The sequence below is a fragment of the Triticum urartu genome, chromosome 1A, assembly GCF_056163025.1.
Source record: "Triticum urartu cultivar PI428250 chromosome 1A, HENAU_Tu73, whole genome shotgun sequence".
Classification (NCBI taxonomy): domain Eukaryota; kingdom Viridiplantae; phylum Streptophyta; class Magnoliopsida; order Poales; family Poaceae; genus Triticum; species Triticum urartu.
Window position 1 is genome coordinate 59,360,503 of NC_141873.1, and position 17,520 is coordinate 59,378,022.

The following is a 17,520-nucleotide window of genomic DNA, read 5'->3' on the forward strand; positions in this document are numbered from 1 at the left end:
AGCACTGAAGTATTATTGTTGTCGATGGAGTCAGTCTAATTTCGTTCTTATTTGAGGTAATCATGTCATGTTAGTTTCATTTTGCGATCTTTTTAGTACCATTTTTTTATGGAGTCGGTTTGAATTTGGTTATTATTGTTCTCGATGGAGTCATTTGAATTATTATAGTCATATTTTAAACTAAACATGTGTGATTGAAAGTTACTTTTAATAAGTTATATATATAACATACGCGTACATATATTTAAATATATTATAACTGAACACTATTCCAGCCCTCTCAGACCATTAGTGCTTTTGACCATCAGATTTGCACTTCTGAACATTTTTGGCCGTCCGATCAAAGTCTTGGCACCGAAGGAATGGGCAGCTGCTCCCGTAACAAAACTGAAGGCATTTGGTTAACTGGGCCTGATTCTGGTTCGAAGCGAAGCCCATTTAGACCTCACCTGGAACACGAACCATGTTTTCGTTTCGAGTTCTACGACGTTCTCTCACAACATGCCTCCCCATGCCTAATCGCGCTTGGCGGCGGTGGCGGCGAAACGCCCCCCTTCAGGCTCGAGGTGAGCTCTCTCTCTCTCTCTCTCCATTGCAGCGTTGGCGAACAACACCACGGATCAGGACCGCAACATCACAGTGGCGTTGCGTCCTCCTCTCATGACCAGGGCAAAAACCAATCTTGTATGCGAGATTGCGAGCAGGTCGTCAGTTCGTCAGACCACCGCATCTGAATGTCCACAGATTCCTCTACTCTATCTGGTTGTTGTGTTGGTAAGTATGCGAGCATGCCATCAGTTCATCACACCACCGCATCCGAATGCGCAGATTCCTCCATCTCGTTGTTGTTGTGTTGATAAGAAAAATAAGATAGCCTACAGGTTCGAATATTAAATCCAGTGATTCATCAATATACTTTTAGGACGGAAGATAAGCTAAGCAACTATTATTATATTCTCCACCTAATTTCCATCTGCCTGCAATCTGATTGATATATACACCTACTACTGATTTTTGTAGTTTGAGAAATGTTGCATACTCGAAAGATTGAAACCTTGGTTTGTTCATGGTACAGGATATCAATTTTAATTATTGTACTATCTATGCATATGTTCTATGAGAAGCTGGTCAGTATGTTTTCTTGATATTCCATCTCTAATGTGTACTTACTTAAATAATTTACTTGTAATATTTCCCTTTTTAGGATCAGAAGTGTGCACTTACATTAGGGGAAAATATGTCTATAGCTTTACTTTAGATAAAGCAATCTCACATGAAGTCTCCCGTTTGTTTAATTACAAACTCCAATAACATTCCTCTAATACAGTGTCAGCAATTGGACTGAAATTGGGAGATATCCATTCTAGTTGTCTGAGAAGTTGAGGTAATATATATGCATCTTCTGCCAGTAAAGGTCTTCTTTACGCTGGTTTTACTTGCTTTGTATAATTTCCTCAATCTCAATTCTTAATTTTTGGCACAAATTTAAAAGAAACAGTAAAAATGATGCATGGAAATTTGCAGTGTGAAAAATAAAGACAGTATGAAACATGAAGAACGACCACAAAATATGGTATGCCGGGGGCATGGAAAACATGCTACTCCTATTTATATCCAGTTTATCCATGGTGAATTCCTATCTATGTCTAGATTTACCATGCCCTGATGGTAGACCTGTACCAATCTGCTTCACTTCTACATTTCATTCCATGTGGTTAATTTGTACCAAACAGCGATAATGTGTTCTATAAAGGATTTTCTTCACACTTAATAGTTTTTGAAGATTTGGTCTGTTCCACATGATACAAGCTAGCACTCACATTGTTTGAATGCATCAAGCCCTGGATTGAGCAAGTGAGTTCTCAATATTACCAGTTGTTCTATTAAGGATTTTCTTCGTACTTAGCATCAAGTGGCTGGTTGCGATCTTCTTCACCATTTACTTTAGGTATATCTCATTTATAAAATTGGGTAAAGTTCTTTTGAAAGAAGACTATGATGGTGGTCATTTATCTTAACTTATTTTGCGAACTATATCTCAATATATTCTTAAAGTAGGTAGCTAATTTTGCTCCACCATTAGCATGTCACTATAGGAATCAAGAACTTTGTCGTCAGCCATGGCGGACGGCAAAGGCACCCATGGCGGACAGCAAAGACCTTTGCCATCAGCCAGCCGACCTCAACACGTCCGGTTGAACAGGCTACGACAAAGGCTTCTTTGCCATCCGCTGGCTGACGGCAAAGAGCCTGGACGGCACACCCTCTTTGCCATCAACTGCTTCTTTGCCATCAGTTTTCTTTAAGCTGATGGTAAAGACCCTCTTTGCCATCAGCTAGCTGACGGCAAAGAAACGGCTGGCGGCAAAGTTCCTGATTCCAGTAGTGTGTGGGAGTTATCATAATTATCATGGACACATATACATGCATGCACATGCGCTGAGAACTAATCAATTTAGGCAATTCTCATTGGATACACATGTTTTATTTTCCCAACTTCAAAGATATAGTAAGGACAGTTCCATAATCATACTCAATTTAGGATTCTCAATTGATAGATGTTGTTCTCTTACTTATATTAGGAAAGCCTCTCCTTGAGTAGTGTTGTTGTTTTCTTCATTAGTATACACAATGTTATTGCTTAATAGGGAGCAATTATAATCGCTTTCCTCGGGAGACTACGCATGTAGTTATTTCCTTGATTAATCTAGCTTACTATTAATCACTTTGCTGATACTTCCATGTAAGAAATTGTAAGATGTTTGGCATGTAACACAACTTGACCATTTGTTTCATGGTAACCTACTCACATTGGATATTGTGATTAAGATCTTTTTTCTTATTGTAGATCAGATGGAATTCTTCAACCTCAAAAATATGAGCAAGTACACCTTAAGATGCAATGCAATTGCAAAGGCGTACCGGCAGAATGCAAAGCATGGAAGTTAAAATGATATATAGTACTCCCTTCATTCCCCAATGAAAAATGACAAGGGCTTTCTACCCCCCCCCCCCCCCAAGTACTACAGTTCATAAGACCTTGATCTATTGGAGCATCTTTGGTGAGTCCCATATACTCGGGGTTCTGGTTTTGGGTATACATGTGTGTTGATTTGTATTTTTTGTTTGGTGTGCAAATAAATCATGTGTTCTTGTATATGTAGACATGTTTTCTCATGCTATAAAGCATGGATTGGTTGTACCAGTTAACACGATTTGAGGAACATGGTTTTTCTTCATTGTAATCTGAAATAATTCTGACTTCCAATCTTTTCTTTTAGATTTGCTGGTACATCCTCATATGAACATGGAGAAATAGCCACTTATGGAAGTAAGTAGCATGTTCTTCTAGGGTGGATAAAATAAACATACATATTTCATGCCAATATATATGAGTGAAAATGACTATCATTCTATTAGAAAAATAGACGGGCGCGGCAACGCGCGCCATCAATGATCTAGTAGGTGTGAAACAGTTCAGCACCATAACCCTTCTCCTCCAGCAAAAAATCACTGGAGAGCCTCCAGTAGCTCCTTGGTGACGGCGCGTCGGTCGTCACCTCCGAAGTGCCGTGAGAAACGCCGGTCTCTGATACCACTTGATGCGACCTTCAACAAAAAAACGAGGGCGCGAATGCTTTCCCAATCTTTCACGGTACGATGTCATCAGGAACGATGTGGCGCTCGTGATTGGATAGATGCAATCACCACAGAAACAACACGCACACACAAGAGAGGAAGTACGTGGACGATCCTCCACGAATCAGCAACAAACTAGAGACGGCGTCTCTAATCCCTCGCCAAAAACACAAAGCAATAATTTAAGCTCCTTGACAAAAACGCACGAATTAACTCGCTACGGGGAGATACCCCGGCTTGCCAGCCTTTGTTCGACAACCAAAAACTAAAACTCCCACTCCAAATATTTCTCCGGGTCAGCACAACGTCCAGAGAATTCAGGTATGGTTATCTTGATTCGACCCACCAAACCATCATCCTCGTGGGGACCATTGCCGCCATAGTCACTACAGTTCATAAGACCTTGATCTACTGGAGCATCTTTGGTGAGTCCCATATACTCGGGGTTCTGGTTTTGGGTATATATGTGTGTTGATTTGTATTTTTTGTTTGGTGTGCAAATAAATCATGTGTTCTTGTATATGTAGACATGTTTTCTCATGCTATAAAGCATGGATTGGTTGTACCAGTTAACACGATTTGAGGAACATGGTTTTTCTTCATTGTAATCTGAACTAATTTGCTGGTACATCCTCATATGAACATGGAGAAATAGCCACTTATGGAAGTAAGTAGCATGTTCTTTTAGGGTGGATAAAATAAACATACATATTTCATGCCAATATATATGAGTGAAAATAATTATCATTTTATTAAAAAAATAGACAAGTGCGACAACGCGCGTTATCAATGATTTAGTATTGCCTTAGGACTTGGGACGTAGCCCTGATTGACGCGGCGGCTCCTCGCGAGTCCTGCGCTGCTGCCGCTCACGCGCATGCACTAGTGTGGCTGCGGCTAAGCTGGCGTCCGCCGTACGAAGACACATGCACCGATGCACGGGTGCACGTTCTGGACAAGGACGTGTTACACGGCTGTAGTCGATTTGCACCATCGCTCGTCCGTGTCTTCTCAATTTTGCTCATCGCGCGTCCGAGCGGATCACCCGATGCACGTCTCCGTAAGATTAAGTGGAGATCAACATCAAGTTTACACGTCTTTTCGCTGATCGAAGCAATCGGCTGCCGTTGCATCGTCCCTTCAGATCGTTACATCGCCGTCAATGGGTTTTTCCGTAATTGTATCAACCCCCACGCTGCCGCTGCATCGCCTTTTCAGACCATAATGCCACGGCCCATGGTCCGTCGTCGCCACAGGTCATCCCCATGATTGCACCGATCCTTATGCTGCCACTGCGTTGCCTTGTCGGACCATAGTGAGCGTGGTGCGTGTTCTGTGTCACCGCCGCGTGGTTTTTTTCGCGGCTGCACCGATCCGCCTGCTGCAGCTGCGTCGCCCCTTCGGGCCGTAGTGCCATGGCCCGCGGTCCATCGCCGTCACAAGGCCGCCCGCGCTAGGCCGTCTTCGTGGCTGCAACGACCCTCGCGCTGCCGCTGCGTTGCCCCATAGGGCTGTAGCGAGCGTGGCACGCGGTCAACGCCGCCGCTCTGAGGTCTTTCCCGCCGTCGCCCTGACTTGCTCGCCGCTCTTGCGTCGCCCCTTCGGGCCGTAACTCTGCAGCCCGCGGTCCACCGCCGTTCACGCGCGTTGACTTTCACGTGATATGCGCTGCGCCGTCTCCCTTGGCGCAGGAACATCACCGTTCGCGTCGGTCTTCGTCACGCTGTAGGGTTCATTATCGCCTACTTCGAGCACCGCCGCCTCGCTTCTTCTCTAGCCGCCGCTGCTCTTCTTCTGCGGCTCCACGGCGACTACGTCGACACCAGCTATCCCGACCCGACATCGATCACGGCGTTCTTCGCATGGCTACCTCAACCACGGCTACACCATCCTACACTCTCGGCTACCTCGACATCGGCACAAAGGGCTATCATCCGCTTGCGCAACTCGCCGACTTCCTCTACAGTCAACGTGTCCGCGACGCGACACCGTCCACGACGCTACCGCTATGACTGCGGGGGGATGTCAGCTTGTCGGCTGCTATTCTCTCCAGTCTGACCGTCCGCGACGCTCCTGTTGTCTGCGCCGCTACCACTACGACTGCGGGAGGATGTTAGAGTATATAGGCATATCTTTGTATATGGTAGACTATGATTTGTAATCATCTCCTGCCTTATCTCTAAGAGAGGCTTTTTGCCCTCCAAACCTTGTACTCTATATAAATCACCCGAGAGGCTCAATACAACATCCATCATATTCCGCAATAATCCATCTCTCTCCCTTCTAACAGAGAGGAGTGGTGACAGTGGTGAGCCGAAAGGAGAGAAGCTCCTCGGCAGGGTGTGGAGAGGATATGAGATGTGCATTGGCCACACCCTGCTTAAATAGTTGGGGTATGTAAAACAACGCCAGTTCAATGCAACATAGCGGCCGGAGTAAGGCTTATCGGTCACCGCGTCCGCATTAAAGCGGCGCCGCCCTCCCACGCGATCACGTCTCTTTGATCGGTGTCGAGGCCGTCGAGTCGCGTCCGCTATAGAGCGCCGGACCAGCCAAAATGCGTGGTGATCATTCTAGAGCGGGACGCATGGCACTAAGTTTGGGTGGGCCCAGACTTTGATGCTAGTTTGCACAAATTCGGACACGGCGATCTGAGGGACGGGCGTTGGATGCCTTCTTATGAATGTAAGGCCAACTCCACTGCGCGACCTCATTCTGTTCGGCCCCGTCCGTTTGGAGTAAAACAGACAAACCAGACGGCCCAGCGCGCGGGCGCAAACAGACTTTTGCCCATTTTCTGTCCGCTTTCGACTCATCCCCGGCCCAAGTTTGCGCCGATTTTGGGGTGAAACAGACAGCGCACGGACAGGCGGGACGCGCGCGCTTGTCTTCCCCTGGCCCGCCTGTCGGTGGAAGAAAGCAACCCCCCCACGCCCCATTTGGCGCCATTTCCCCAAAACCCTCCCACGTCCCTCCCGCCGCCCCTCCCTCCCCCTCCATGGCCGGCGCCCAGCCGAATTCCGGCGGCCTGGCCGTCGACCCACCTGGAAATGCGAAGAAGAAGGCGGCCAAGGCGCCAAGGAAGCCGCGGTCGGAGTGCACGCCGGAGGAGATCGCCAAGTTGGACGCAGAATCGGCAAAGAGGAGGAACCGGAGGGCGGTCGTCAAGGTCAATGCCTCCGCGGCCAAGTTCGCTGCCGAGCGCGATGCGATGGAGGCCGCGGTCGACGAGAAGGAGGACATCGTCAACAAAGCGCACGCCCTCCTCATGCTTGGCATTGGCCGTCCGGTCGGTTTCCTTGCAACGGCCGTCGGCCCGGCGAGCACAGGCTCGTCGGTCGCCCGGCCTCCGCACTGCCAGTCACCGACGTCGCGGACCATGCCCATGTCGCCCGGCTTTCCTCCGCCAAGGCACGACGGCCAGACCCGTTTCTCGGGGTCGCCGGACGTTGGCATGATCACGCCGTCCACACCGCGCCCCTCGGCCGCCATCGACCTCAACGTCACACCTGGGTCCAGCAGCGGCGGCCGGCCGTCCGTCGAGATGCTAAGAAAGCAAGCATAAGGCACCGTTCACGGGCACCATGACGGCCGGCCGCGTCTTCTTTGACGGAATGCCAACACCAACGCCACCGGTCGACGACCCCTTCTACAACTAGTACATGGAGGACGTGATCTTTGAGGGTGGGCATGGCCGTGCCTACGACCCCGAGGAGACCCAAAGTCGGGATGGCCGCGCCCAGTTCGTCCCCGATGAAGAGGCTGACGACCGTGCTGACTACGACCATGGTGACTCGTGGCATGAAGACGATGACATCTATTTGCGAAGGTGATGGTGGTGAAGAAGAAGGCAATGACGTTGATATTAGTGGTGAGCCATTGTTCATCGACGAGCTCATCCAAAGAGCAGAAGCACAAAAGAGGAGGAAGCACATTTGCACGGGGTCATATACCCAAGACGAGGACAAGTTGATTTGCCAATGTTGGATGGAGATTAGCCAAGATCCGAAGACCGACGCGTAACAAAAGGGCCTCGTTTTTTGGACAAGAGTCCACAAAACATTCCATGAAAGGAAGATGTTTGAACCCTACCAAATTACAAGCAACCGTGGCATCACATCGATTCAAAAGAGGTGGTTGTTCATCCAACAAGAGTGCAACAAGTATTGCGCCGCATTTGAGAGCGTTGAAGGACGACCCGTGAGTGGTCTCGGTGTTGGGGACATGGTATGCTCTCCCCATCCTAGGCCTTTCCTTGCTACGGCCATGAGACTTCGGCCTTCTATATGTTTGCATGTTCAATTGTTGTTCATCATGTGGTGTAGGCATTTCAATCTTTGGAGGCATTCAAGGCCCGGCATAATGACAAGCCATTCACTCTTACGCATTCACTACATGAAACAGCTAATTTTTCGTCTGCGAGAAACAGACGGGAAAGGCCTAAAAACAGACGACAAAGATTTTGCCGTCAGTTTGCTGACGGCAAAGAAAATGCCGGCAAAGAGAGCTTTGCCATCAGCAATTCATCGCACTGACGGCAAATTCTTTGCCGTCAGCTAATCACCTATTTTGCCGTCAACTAAGAAATAATAGACAGCAAAGAATATGGTCTTTGCCGTCAGTCAAACTGCGTCTTTGCTGTCAGCATCAAATATCACAGACGGCAAACACTCTTTTTTGTTTTAAAAAATATGAATAAATTGTCCAAGTGCAGAGGCGATGGGAAACGAACACCACATTATCAACATCTGCTGTTCCAAAAATGATTGGATTTCACAACACAAAACTACTCTATTTACATAGTATATATACATCATCAGATCCAAATCAAAACTATATTTCACAAGCCGAACAGATTACACTACAGTACATGAGTTCGATCTGGACGCCGCGCCTCACTGGAGCAGCAGCAACCAGCAGCTATGCCCCTTCTCCTTCCTTTCTCCATGGACAGGAGCACACAGATGCCACCTTGGACGCCCGAGGAGCTCAATCCGTCCGCCGCCGAGGCGGAGCTCGCCACCGTCGTCCGGTCGCTGGATCCATCGGACCCCACCAACTCCGTCAACGCCAAGCCCCGCCGCCGGCACAGGGGAGCAGCGGAGGTGGAGGCCCGCAGATCGAGAGAAGGAAGAGAGGGAGGAAGAGGATAGCAACGGAGGCAGACCCCGGCGGCGCGCGGAGACGAGCAGAGGCCGGTTGCGAGCGGAGGATGGCGTCGCGCGGGGACCGGCCGAGCCCGGATGCGGGCAGAGGCCAGCGGCGCGCGAAGACAGGCAGAAGACGGATGTGGGCGGAGTCCGGCGACACGTGGAGACGGGTAGAGGCCGGATGCGGGCGGAGGCCGGCGGCGGGGGAGAGGAAACACGGTGCGGACGGCGAGTGGCGGAGCGGTGGCCGGGGTGGCGAGTAGCGGCGGCAGCCGGTGGGCGAGCCGCGGCGGGTTCCTGCGACGTGAAACAGAGAGAGAGGGGCACGAGAGAGAGGCCTACGAGAGGATAAGGTACAGAGAGAGGGGGGTTACGAGAGGATAAGGTGGGGGTGGGTCGTGGTGAGTGGTGGGGGCCGGTTGCGCGTGGGGTGGATCGTGGTGAGTGGTGGGGGCCGGTTGCCCGTGGGGTGGATCCGTATGTGGGATGTGCGGGTAGGATGCTGCCAAGTCATTGATCTGTGTGATCGATCCATGTGGTGTGCTTTCTCTTTGCCGTCAGCGAAAGAAAATACAGACGGCAAAAAGCTCACTTTGCCGTCTGCCAAAAAAACAGACGGCAAAGAATCTTTGTCGTCTGCCAAACCAAACACAGATGGCAAAGATTCTTTGCCGTCTGTGATTTTTGTTGCAGACGGCAATGTGAGCTCTTTACCGTCTGTGATTTTTTCGACAGACGTCAAAGATTCTTTGCCGTCTGTTATTTCTTTGCCGTCTGCTAATGACGGCAAATCATTTCTTTGCCGTCTATCCGAGAAAAAGCTGACGGCAAAGACGCTCCCTGACGGCAAATTAGTTGTTTCCTGTAGTGATTGTTGGACAATCATCAACAATTGCCCTAAGTTCAAGGACCAATACCGTAAACTTCAAAGGAAGATAGGCATGAAGATGACCAAGTTCGCCGGAGGTGGAGATGGCGAGGCGTGCAAGAGGACGAGGGGCAAGACCAACTCCAAGGTTGACGACATACGTGATGCCTCATCCATGGCATTGCATGACACTTTGCATGGCGATGTCTCAAAAGGATGTGAGGGACGAGAAGAAGCGGCAAAGCAAGGACGAGAAAATGAAGCAATACCTAGACCTTCAAAGGAAGAAGCTTGAGATGTAGGAGGCGGCCAAGAGAAGGAAGCTCGGCATGGAGGAGGCAGCCCGGCAAAGGCAGCACGACATGGAGGAGGCGTCCGGCAAAGGCAGCTCGGCATCGAGGCCGACAATGTCAAAGCCAGGCAGAGGCAGCTCGACATCGAGGCCACCAATGCCGCCACCAAAGCGAAGGAGGTGGCCCTTGCGATCATGAGCGTGGACTTGTCCAAGATGAGCGAGAAGACGAGAGCCTGGTTCGAGGCCAGGCAAAAGGAGATGCTCGACGCCGACGGCCTGAACTAGGTTGTCCGATCGGCCGTGCCCGTTCTTTTTGGAGGCTGGCATGGGTGTCGCCCGCCCGCTGGGCCGCTGGCTGTGTGCCGACGAGAAAAACTTTCATTTTGGAGGCCGGCTGTGTTGCCGGCCGCTGGCTGTGTTGCCGGCGAGGACAACTATTCATTTTGGAGGCTGACTGTGTTGCCGGCCGCTGACTGTTGCTGGCGATGGACGTGTAGGCCGCTGCCCTGATGAACTAGGGCTTGGCATTTGAAACGTTTCTCTTTTTTTAAATAGACACAGACATGATGGGGGTAAACGGATGCGACCACGCGCTGGGCGCACGGCCACCGCATCCCAGGACATGTCCGAACACGACTCCATCTCCCTACCCAAACGGACAGAATCCGAACGAAACGAACGTCCGTTTGAGATTGCGCGGTAGAGTTGGCCTAACCTGGCATGCTCGTAGTACGTTGGAACGCTGCCAAGATCCCATATTCGTGAATGTAAACATAAATCCCATAGTATTCCATAGCGCAGACTGACTAAGTTATTTTACCGGTGCTGGTATGTACCGGTAGCCAATCCACCATCCATCACTTTTGTTAAAATCTGTGCATATCTTATACTCTATTTTCAGATATTAGATTGGACATAGTAATACATGTACTGGTGTCAGATATTGTCAGCTTTACAGAAGAAAGAGAGTTAGAGGGGAGAGAACGGTGCATGCATGCATGCATTCTCTCAAGCCATACATATGACATGCTTTTATTTTTCTCCTCATATTAATATTGATTCATATCTTTTGAATCAAATGTCTATTATTGAAACATTTTATATATTTGAATTCATGGTGACAAGACCTTCAGAACAAGATCAATTTTGGATATGTTTGAAATATATTTTATTTTATGTATTTCAATTTTGTTTGAAATCACTTTCATAAAACATTATATTGTTTCACTATGTCATAGAAGTTTTTCCTAGTGTTTCACTCATTTTCATAAACTGGAATATGGAACTCACAGAGATACGGATATATTGATAGGACAACATTTTTTCTAGTTTTTTCAAGTGTTTTGCTCATTTTCAAATCATTTGAATAAACATATTTCACTCATTTTCAAAAGATAGATTTAGGCCCATTCAAAATGATGGATATCACTCATTCAAAAATTTATTTCAAACATTTCAGAAAACTGATTTCACTCATTGAATCTAACAACACATTTCACTCATTTGATACAACTGATTTGAGTCGTTTCAATTGAAAGAAATACATGTTTCAATAATTTAAAAAGCTAATTTCACTCATTTGAAAATAAAAATATTCTTGTTTCAAGAAGCTGGTATATGTCACAAAAATAAACTTAAATTATTTCATAAAACTAACTTCACTCATTTGATGTCACTTGTTTCAAATAACGCATTTCAATTATTTCAAAAAAACCAATTTCACTCAATTGAAAAGAAAAAAAATCGCCCGCTTCATAAAACAGATTACGCTCATTTCAAAAATTATATTTCACTCATTTCAAAAACGATTTCACTCATTCAAACAACGATTTCATTCAATTCATAAAATTGGTATCATTGAATTCAAAAAACATATTTCAGTTAATTGATATAACCCATTTCATAAAACCGATTTCACTCATTACAAAAAATATCTCAAAAACTAATTCCACTTTGTATTTACGAAATATATTCAAATATATTTCAATCATCTCAAAAGTAAGTTTCAAATGTTTGAAATATAAATTTTAACTTGAAATAAGTGAAAATTAAATGAAATGGAAAACCATTTTCACTCGCTTCATGAAATAGATTTCACTCATTTATTAAAAAAATTGAAATAATCTGTCTCACATGTTTTAAAATAACTAGTTTCACATTTTCTAAATAACAAGTTAAAAATATTTCACAATGAAATTTGTTTCATATGCATGAAAACAGAATGTACTCATTTGAAAATTTTGGTTTCACTCAAATACTTATTTCGTGTATTCCACAAAACATGTTTCACTCATTTGAAATGTTGAAATTAAAAGATGTTTGAATGTATTCAAGGTTGATCTTTTTCTAAAGGTCTTGGCATCAGGAGTTCAAATATATAAAAAGTTTTAAAAATCAAGTTGTAGTTTAAAATATATGAATGAATGAAATTGCCAAAGAGAAAATAAAGGGCATGAATTAGTCTGACATGTGATGCATTTTCAGTACATGAGAATGAGGAGAGAGAATGGATCATGCATGCGTTAAGTATAACTATATTGCTGACATGGGCCTCTTTCATCTGACATTAATTTGATTATTAATAAAGATACAAAAGATAGATTTTTAGTATATACATTTATACATTGTCTGTGGGTTTTTTTATAGCACGAATCATTTCGCATTTGAGTGGCAGATGGTTTGCCGGTAGGTACCGTATCCGGTAAAAAGAGGTTCGCGTAGCGCAGACCTAAATTGAACACGCTCCCGCAACTGTAACGGCCCCCCTCGCGCGCCGCCCCGACGGCTCACGCGCCGAGCGTCCCGCCTCCGCCGCCGCTCATCGTCGTCGTCCTCCTCCTCCTAGCCGACGTCCGGCTTCCGCCTCCGCAACTCCTCCTCTCCCTAGCCGACGTCCCACCGCGGCTGCTCCTCTCCCATCTCGCCGATGTCCCGCCTCCGCCTCCGCCATTGCTCCTGCTTCACCACGCCCATGTCCCGCATCCGCCTCCGCCGCCGCCTCTCCTCTTCCACCTCACGACCCACACCCTCCCGGTCTCCCCGCGCCGCCTTTGCGGCGGCCACGGAGCGTGTCCGCGCCGGAACGCTCAGCCCGCAAGACGCACACCACCTGTTCGACGAATTGTTTCAGCAGGCCACCCCGGTCCCCGAGCGCCCCCTCAACGGATTCCTTGCCGCCCTCACCCGTGCCACGCCCTCCGAAGCCTGCAGAGACGGCCCCGCTCTCGCCCTCTCCCTCTTCAACCGTGTCTGCCGAGAAGAAGCCGGCATGCGGGTGGCGCCGCCCACCATCTTCACGTACGGCGTCCTCATGAACTGCTGCTGCCGCATGCGTCGTCCGGAACTTGGGCTCGCCTTCTTCGGCCGCCTCCTAAGGACGGGCCTGAAGGCAGACAAGATCGTCGCCAACACTGTCCTCAAGTGCCTGTGCTGCGCTAAACGGGCAGACGACGCTGTGAAAGTGCTGCTTCATAGGATGACCGAGCTGGGGTGTGTGCCTGATGCCTTCTCATACGCCATTGTCCTGAAGAGCTTATGTGATGATAACAGGAGCCAGCAGGCGCTCTACCTGCTCCGGATGATGGCGAAAGAAGAAGGTGTGTGCTCCCCTGACGTGGTCACATATAACACCGTCATCCATGGCTTCTTTAAGGAAGGAAAAATAGGCAAGGCCTGCAATCTATTCCATGAAATGACGAAGCAAGGGTTTGTGCCTAATGTGGTGACATATAACTCGGTTATCAATGCATTGTGCAAGGCCCGAGCAATGGACAATGCAGAGTTGTTCCTTCGGCAGATGGTTGATAACGGCGTTCAACCGAATAAAGTGACATATACTAGCATGATCCATGGATATTCCACTTTGGGCCAGTGGAAAGAGGCGACTAAACTGTTCAGAGAAATGACAAGCAGTGGTCTTATACCAGATATTGTCACTTGGAACTCGTTCATTGACTCCCTTTGCAAGCATGGAAGAAGCAAAGAAGCTGCAGAAATTTTTCATTCCATGTCTGCAAAGGGCCACAAGCCTGATATCATCTCCTACACCACTCTTCTTCATGGGTATGCCAATGAAGGAAGCTTTCCTGATATGATGAGTCTCTTTAAGTCAATGGAAGGCGACGGTATTGTAGCCAACTGCCAATTTTTCAACATATTAATTGATGCATATGCTAAACGAGGAATGATGGACGAAGCTATGCTCATATTTACTGAAATGCCAGGACAAGGAGTCAATCCAAATGTAGTCACCTATTCAACTGTGATAGCTTCACTTTGCAGAATGGGTAGGCTGGCTGATGCAATGAATAAGTTCAGTGAGATGATTGGTACGGGAGTACAACCGAACACAGTTGTTTATCACTCCCTAGTTCAGGGCTTATGTACACATGGTGATTTGGTGAAAGCGAAGGAGTTGATTTCTGAAATGATGAATAAAGGTATTCCTCGTCCAAACATTGCATTCTTCAGTTCAATAGTACACAGTCTATGCAAAGAAGGAAGGGTTATGGATGCACACCATATCTTTGACTTGGTTAAAGACATAGGGGAGAGATCTGACATCATTATGTTTAATACGCTGATTGATGGATATTGCCTAGTCGGTGAGATGGGCAAAGCAGTCAGTGTACTAGATGTCATGATATCAGCCGGCATTGAGCCTGATATCTTTACATATAATACACTTGTCAATGGTTATTTTAAGAGTGGAAGGATCGATGATGGGTTGAATCTGTTCAGAGAAATGTCACATAAGAAAATTAAACCTACAACTGTTACATATAACATCATACTGGATGGATTATTTCGTGCTGGGAGAACCGTTGCTGCCAAGAAAATGCTCCATGAGTTGATCGGATGTGGAACAACAGTGAGCTTGTCCACATACAACATAATTCTTAAAGGACTTTGTAGAAATAATTGCACCGACGAAGCAATCGTCATGTTCCAGAAATTACACACAATTAATGTAAAGTTCAATATCACAACACTCAATACCATGATTAATTCAATGTACACTGTTCAGAGAAGAGAAGAAGCTAAAGATTTGTTTGCTGCAATATCAGACAGCGGGTTGGTGCCCAATGCCTCTACATACGGCATAATGATACGAAATCTTCTAAAAGAAGGATCAGTGGAAGAAGCTGACAGTATGTTCTTATCAATGGAGAGGAGTGGTTGTGCTCCTTGCTCTCGTCTTTTAAATGATACTATTAGAACGTTATTGGAGAAGGGGGAGATAGTCAAGGCCGGAAATTATATGTCTAAAGTTGATGGCAAGAGCATCTCACTTGAAGCTTCAACTTGTTCATTGTTGTTGTCTCTGTTTTCTGGGAAAGGTAAATATCGTGAACAAATACAATTGCTCCCTGTAAAATACCAATTCTTCGGTGGAGTTAGTTGATGCACTGGAATCAGCAGATAAGTGTTCGTGTGGTTTGGAGCTCCTCCCTCTCAACGGTGTGGACAAGTGCCTCACCAAGATTGAGCTGGGTGATGGTGCCACACTGCCACCATGGTGTTCTGGTCGGTGCTTAGCTGCTGGGCGTGTATCCTATGGACATCGCTCCTAAATCCTAATCCGTACGCCACCTCCACGCATGGGCCATCTGGTGTGTGATGTGTTTGCTAATGGTAAAAGATATCAAGCTATTTGGAGTTCTCTGAACCTCAGCATATCAAGTGTGTTTTGGGCCGATGGCAGTTATAGTAAAATCAATGAACTATTCTACATCATCAAGCTGTTTGGCGTTCTCTGAACCCCCCAGCACCAGGAGCTTGATGATTTTACTACCTGACCGATCTTGAGGTATTGAAACCTGTGTACATAAAGTTTGAACTTTCATTCAGTCTCCTGTACATCCTCCAGTTTATGATGAATGAATATTTACTCCCAGAAAAGACAGAATGAGCATTGTGTAGTGATCTAATTTTCTTATGGTTTTGTATATATACCTTTAGTTGTAGCACTAGCTAATTAAAAAAATGTAAGTATGTCCACAGTTTATTCTTGTTATCATTCTATTTTTTTCCAGGAAGCTTTCCTCACTTGTAGTAGCATTAAAAAACTAGAAGTTCCAGCAACATTATGCATTGACATTTAATTAGATAAAAAAACAATAAATTATACCAGCTCCAATAATTTGGTAAAGCTGGATGGACAGCTTCTGAGAAAGACCATCATCTTTTGTAGGCCATCTAACAAAACTCAAGGTAATTTACATGTCATCCCTGCTAAAACTGAAATCATTCTGAACTCCTTGGGAGAGGCAGATCACATCTCTGAAGTATCTTGGCATACATATTTAGATTAAAGCCATACACAGGAGTATAAAACATCTCGACATCATAACTGATGAGAGCTCGTTATTTTCTTGCTATTTATACCTTGAGAACATTGTTTTTCATCTTGCTAACTGAACCTGCACATTTTTCTCCAGATGAAGTTTCTGTGAAGAGAAAGTAAATTGTTATCTTGTCATCCAGTGGATTGGTTAGTGAAATTGGCACTTCTGGTCATCTAACGTTGCTCCAACATGTACGTTCTATAAATATATCTTTTCAGACTTCCTCATAGAACATATTCTTGCCTTAGTTGTTAGTCTCTGAATTAACAGTGCTTGCATTTCTGGACATGTATGGCCATTGACCCTTCCCCGGACCCTGCGCAAGCGGGAGCTATATGCACCGGGCTGCCCTTTATGGCCATTGACTGCTCAATGCTATGTCTCTTTCTAAACTACATTAGCAAATTACCATAGGAACTTAAACTACATGCTTGTAAAAAGTTAAAATTATCTTTGTATTTTATTGTTAAACAATATTTGTCTGACTTTTTCAAACATGGTACGCATGTCAAACCTCGAGTTGAGTTCTTTTTTGTTTTTGAGCTTGAAGTAGTACTCCCTCCGTTCACTTTTGTAAGTCGTTTAGGACAGCTGAAATTGAACTGTTTTAGGTGCTGTCTTAAATGTCTAAAACGTCTTCAAAAGTGAATGGAGGGAGTACTAAACATCTCAATGCAAAAGCTCATTGTGCAAATCAGGGGAATTTATTCTATCATACTTAAACCTTTGTTTCTAAGAGCTTCGTGTTACTTTGCATTTCGAGGGATCTATCTCACCTCAATCTCCCAGGATCAATACCTGATTTTTCGCCATCACTTATGTGTATGTATGTGTCCTTCCTGATCTGACTCCGTGTTTCCAAACTGTGCAGCTCAGAGCCCCTTAAATATGCTATTTCTTCGTCTGTGATGTAGATTCACCCACAAAGCAGCAGTGTGTCAATCATGATTTCGGGAGAATTCGTCATGCTGATATGGTGCCCTAACCAAAGCCAGGCTGTCAGTCTACATCTTATGCATGGGTTGCACCTGATAATATATTTAAGGTCTTAAAAGTTTGTATTATGCAATCTCAATTTTTGTTTAGGAAATAATTGCCAAATTCAGCCCTAGTTACCTACTGCAAGATTTTTATGTTTACTGAGCTAATATGCTCTTCAGAACTATTCTTATTAGGTTATCAAATTGTTCTCTCATGTGATGAGGAAAGTGTTTTCTCGTA

At 45.9% G+C, this 17,520-nt stretch overlaps 1 protein-coding gene across 2 annotated transcripts; it reads left to right on the top strand.

The window, feature by feature from the left end:
- Nucleotides 1-12,651: 12,651 nt before the first annotated feature.
- LOC125546237 (uncharacterized) lies at nt 12,652-17,520 on the top strand. Of its 2 annotated transcripts, XM_087546857.1 has the most exons (4): nt 12,652-15,291; nt 15,374-15,761; nt 16,393-16,490; nt 17,171-17,520. In XM_087546857.1, exons 1-2 carry the CDS (start codon nt 12,879-12,881, stop codon nt 15,523-15,525), a joined length of 2,565 nt encoding a protein of 854 aa, XP_087402983.1. In that variant the 5' UTR covers nt 12,652-12,878; the 3' UTR covers nt 15,526-15,761; nt 16,393-16,490; nt 17,171-17,520. The 2 variants fall into 2 exon arrangements, with proteins under 2 accessions (XP_087402983.1, XP_087402986.1); XM_087546860.1 differs by having other exon boundaries at nt 12,652-15,761.

Coding starts and splice junctions, on each gene's coding strand:
- LOC125546237 (XM_087546857.1), top strand. CDS start 12,879: ATGTCCCGCCTCCGCCTCCGCCATTGCTCCTGCTTCACCACGCCCATG. Junction 15,292..15,373: donor GTCTCTGTTTTCTGGGAAAG/GTAAATATCGTG, acceptor TGGAATCAGCAG/ATAAGTGTTCGTGTGGTTTG.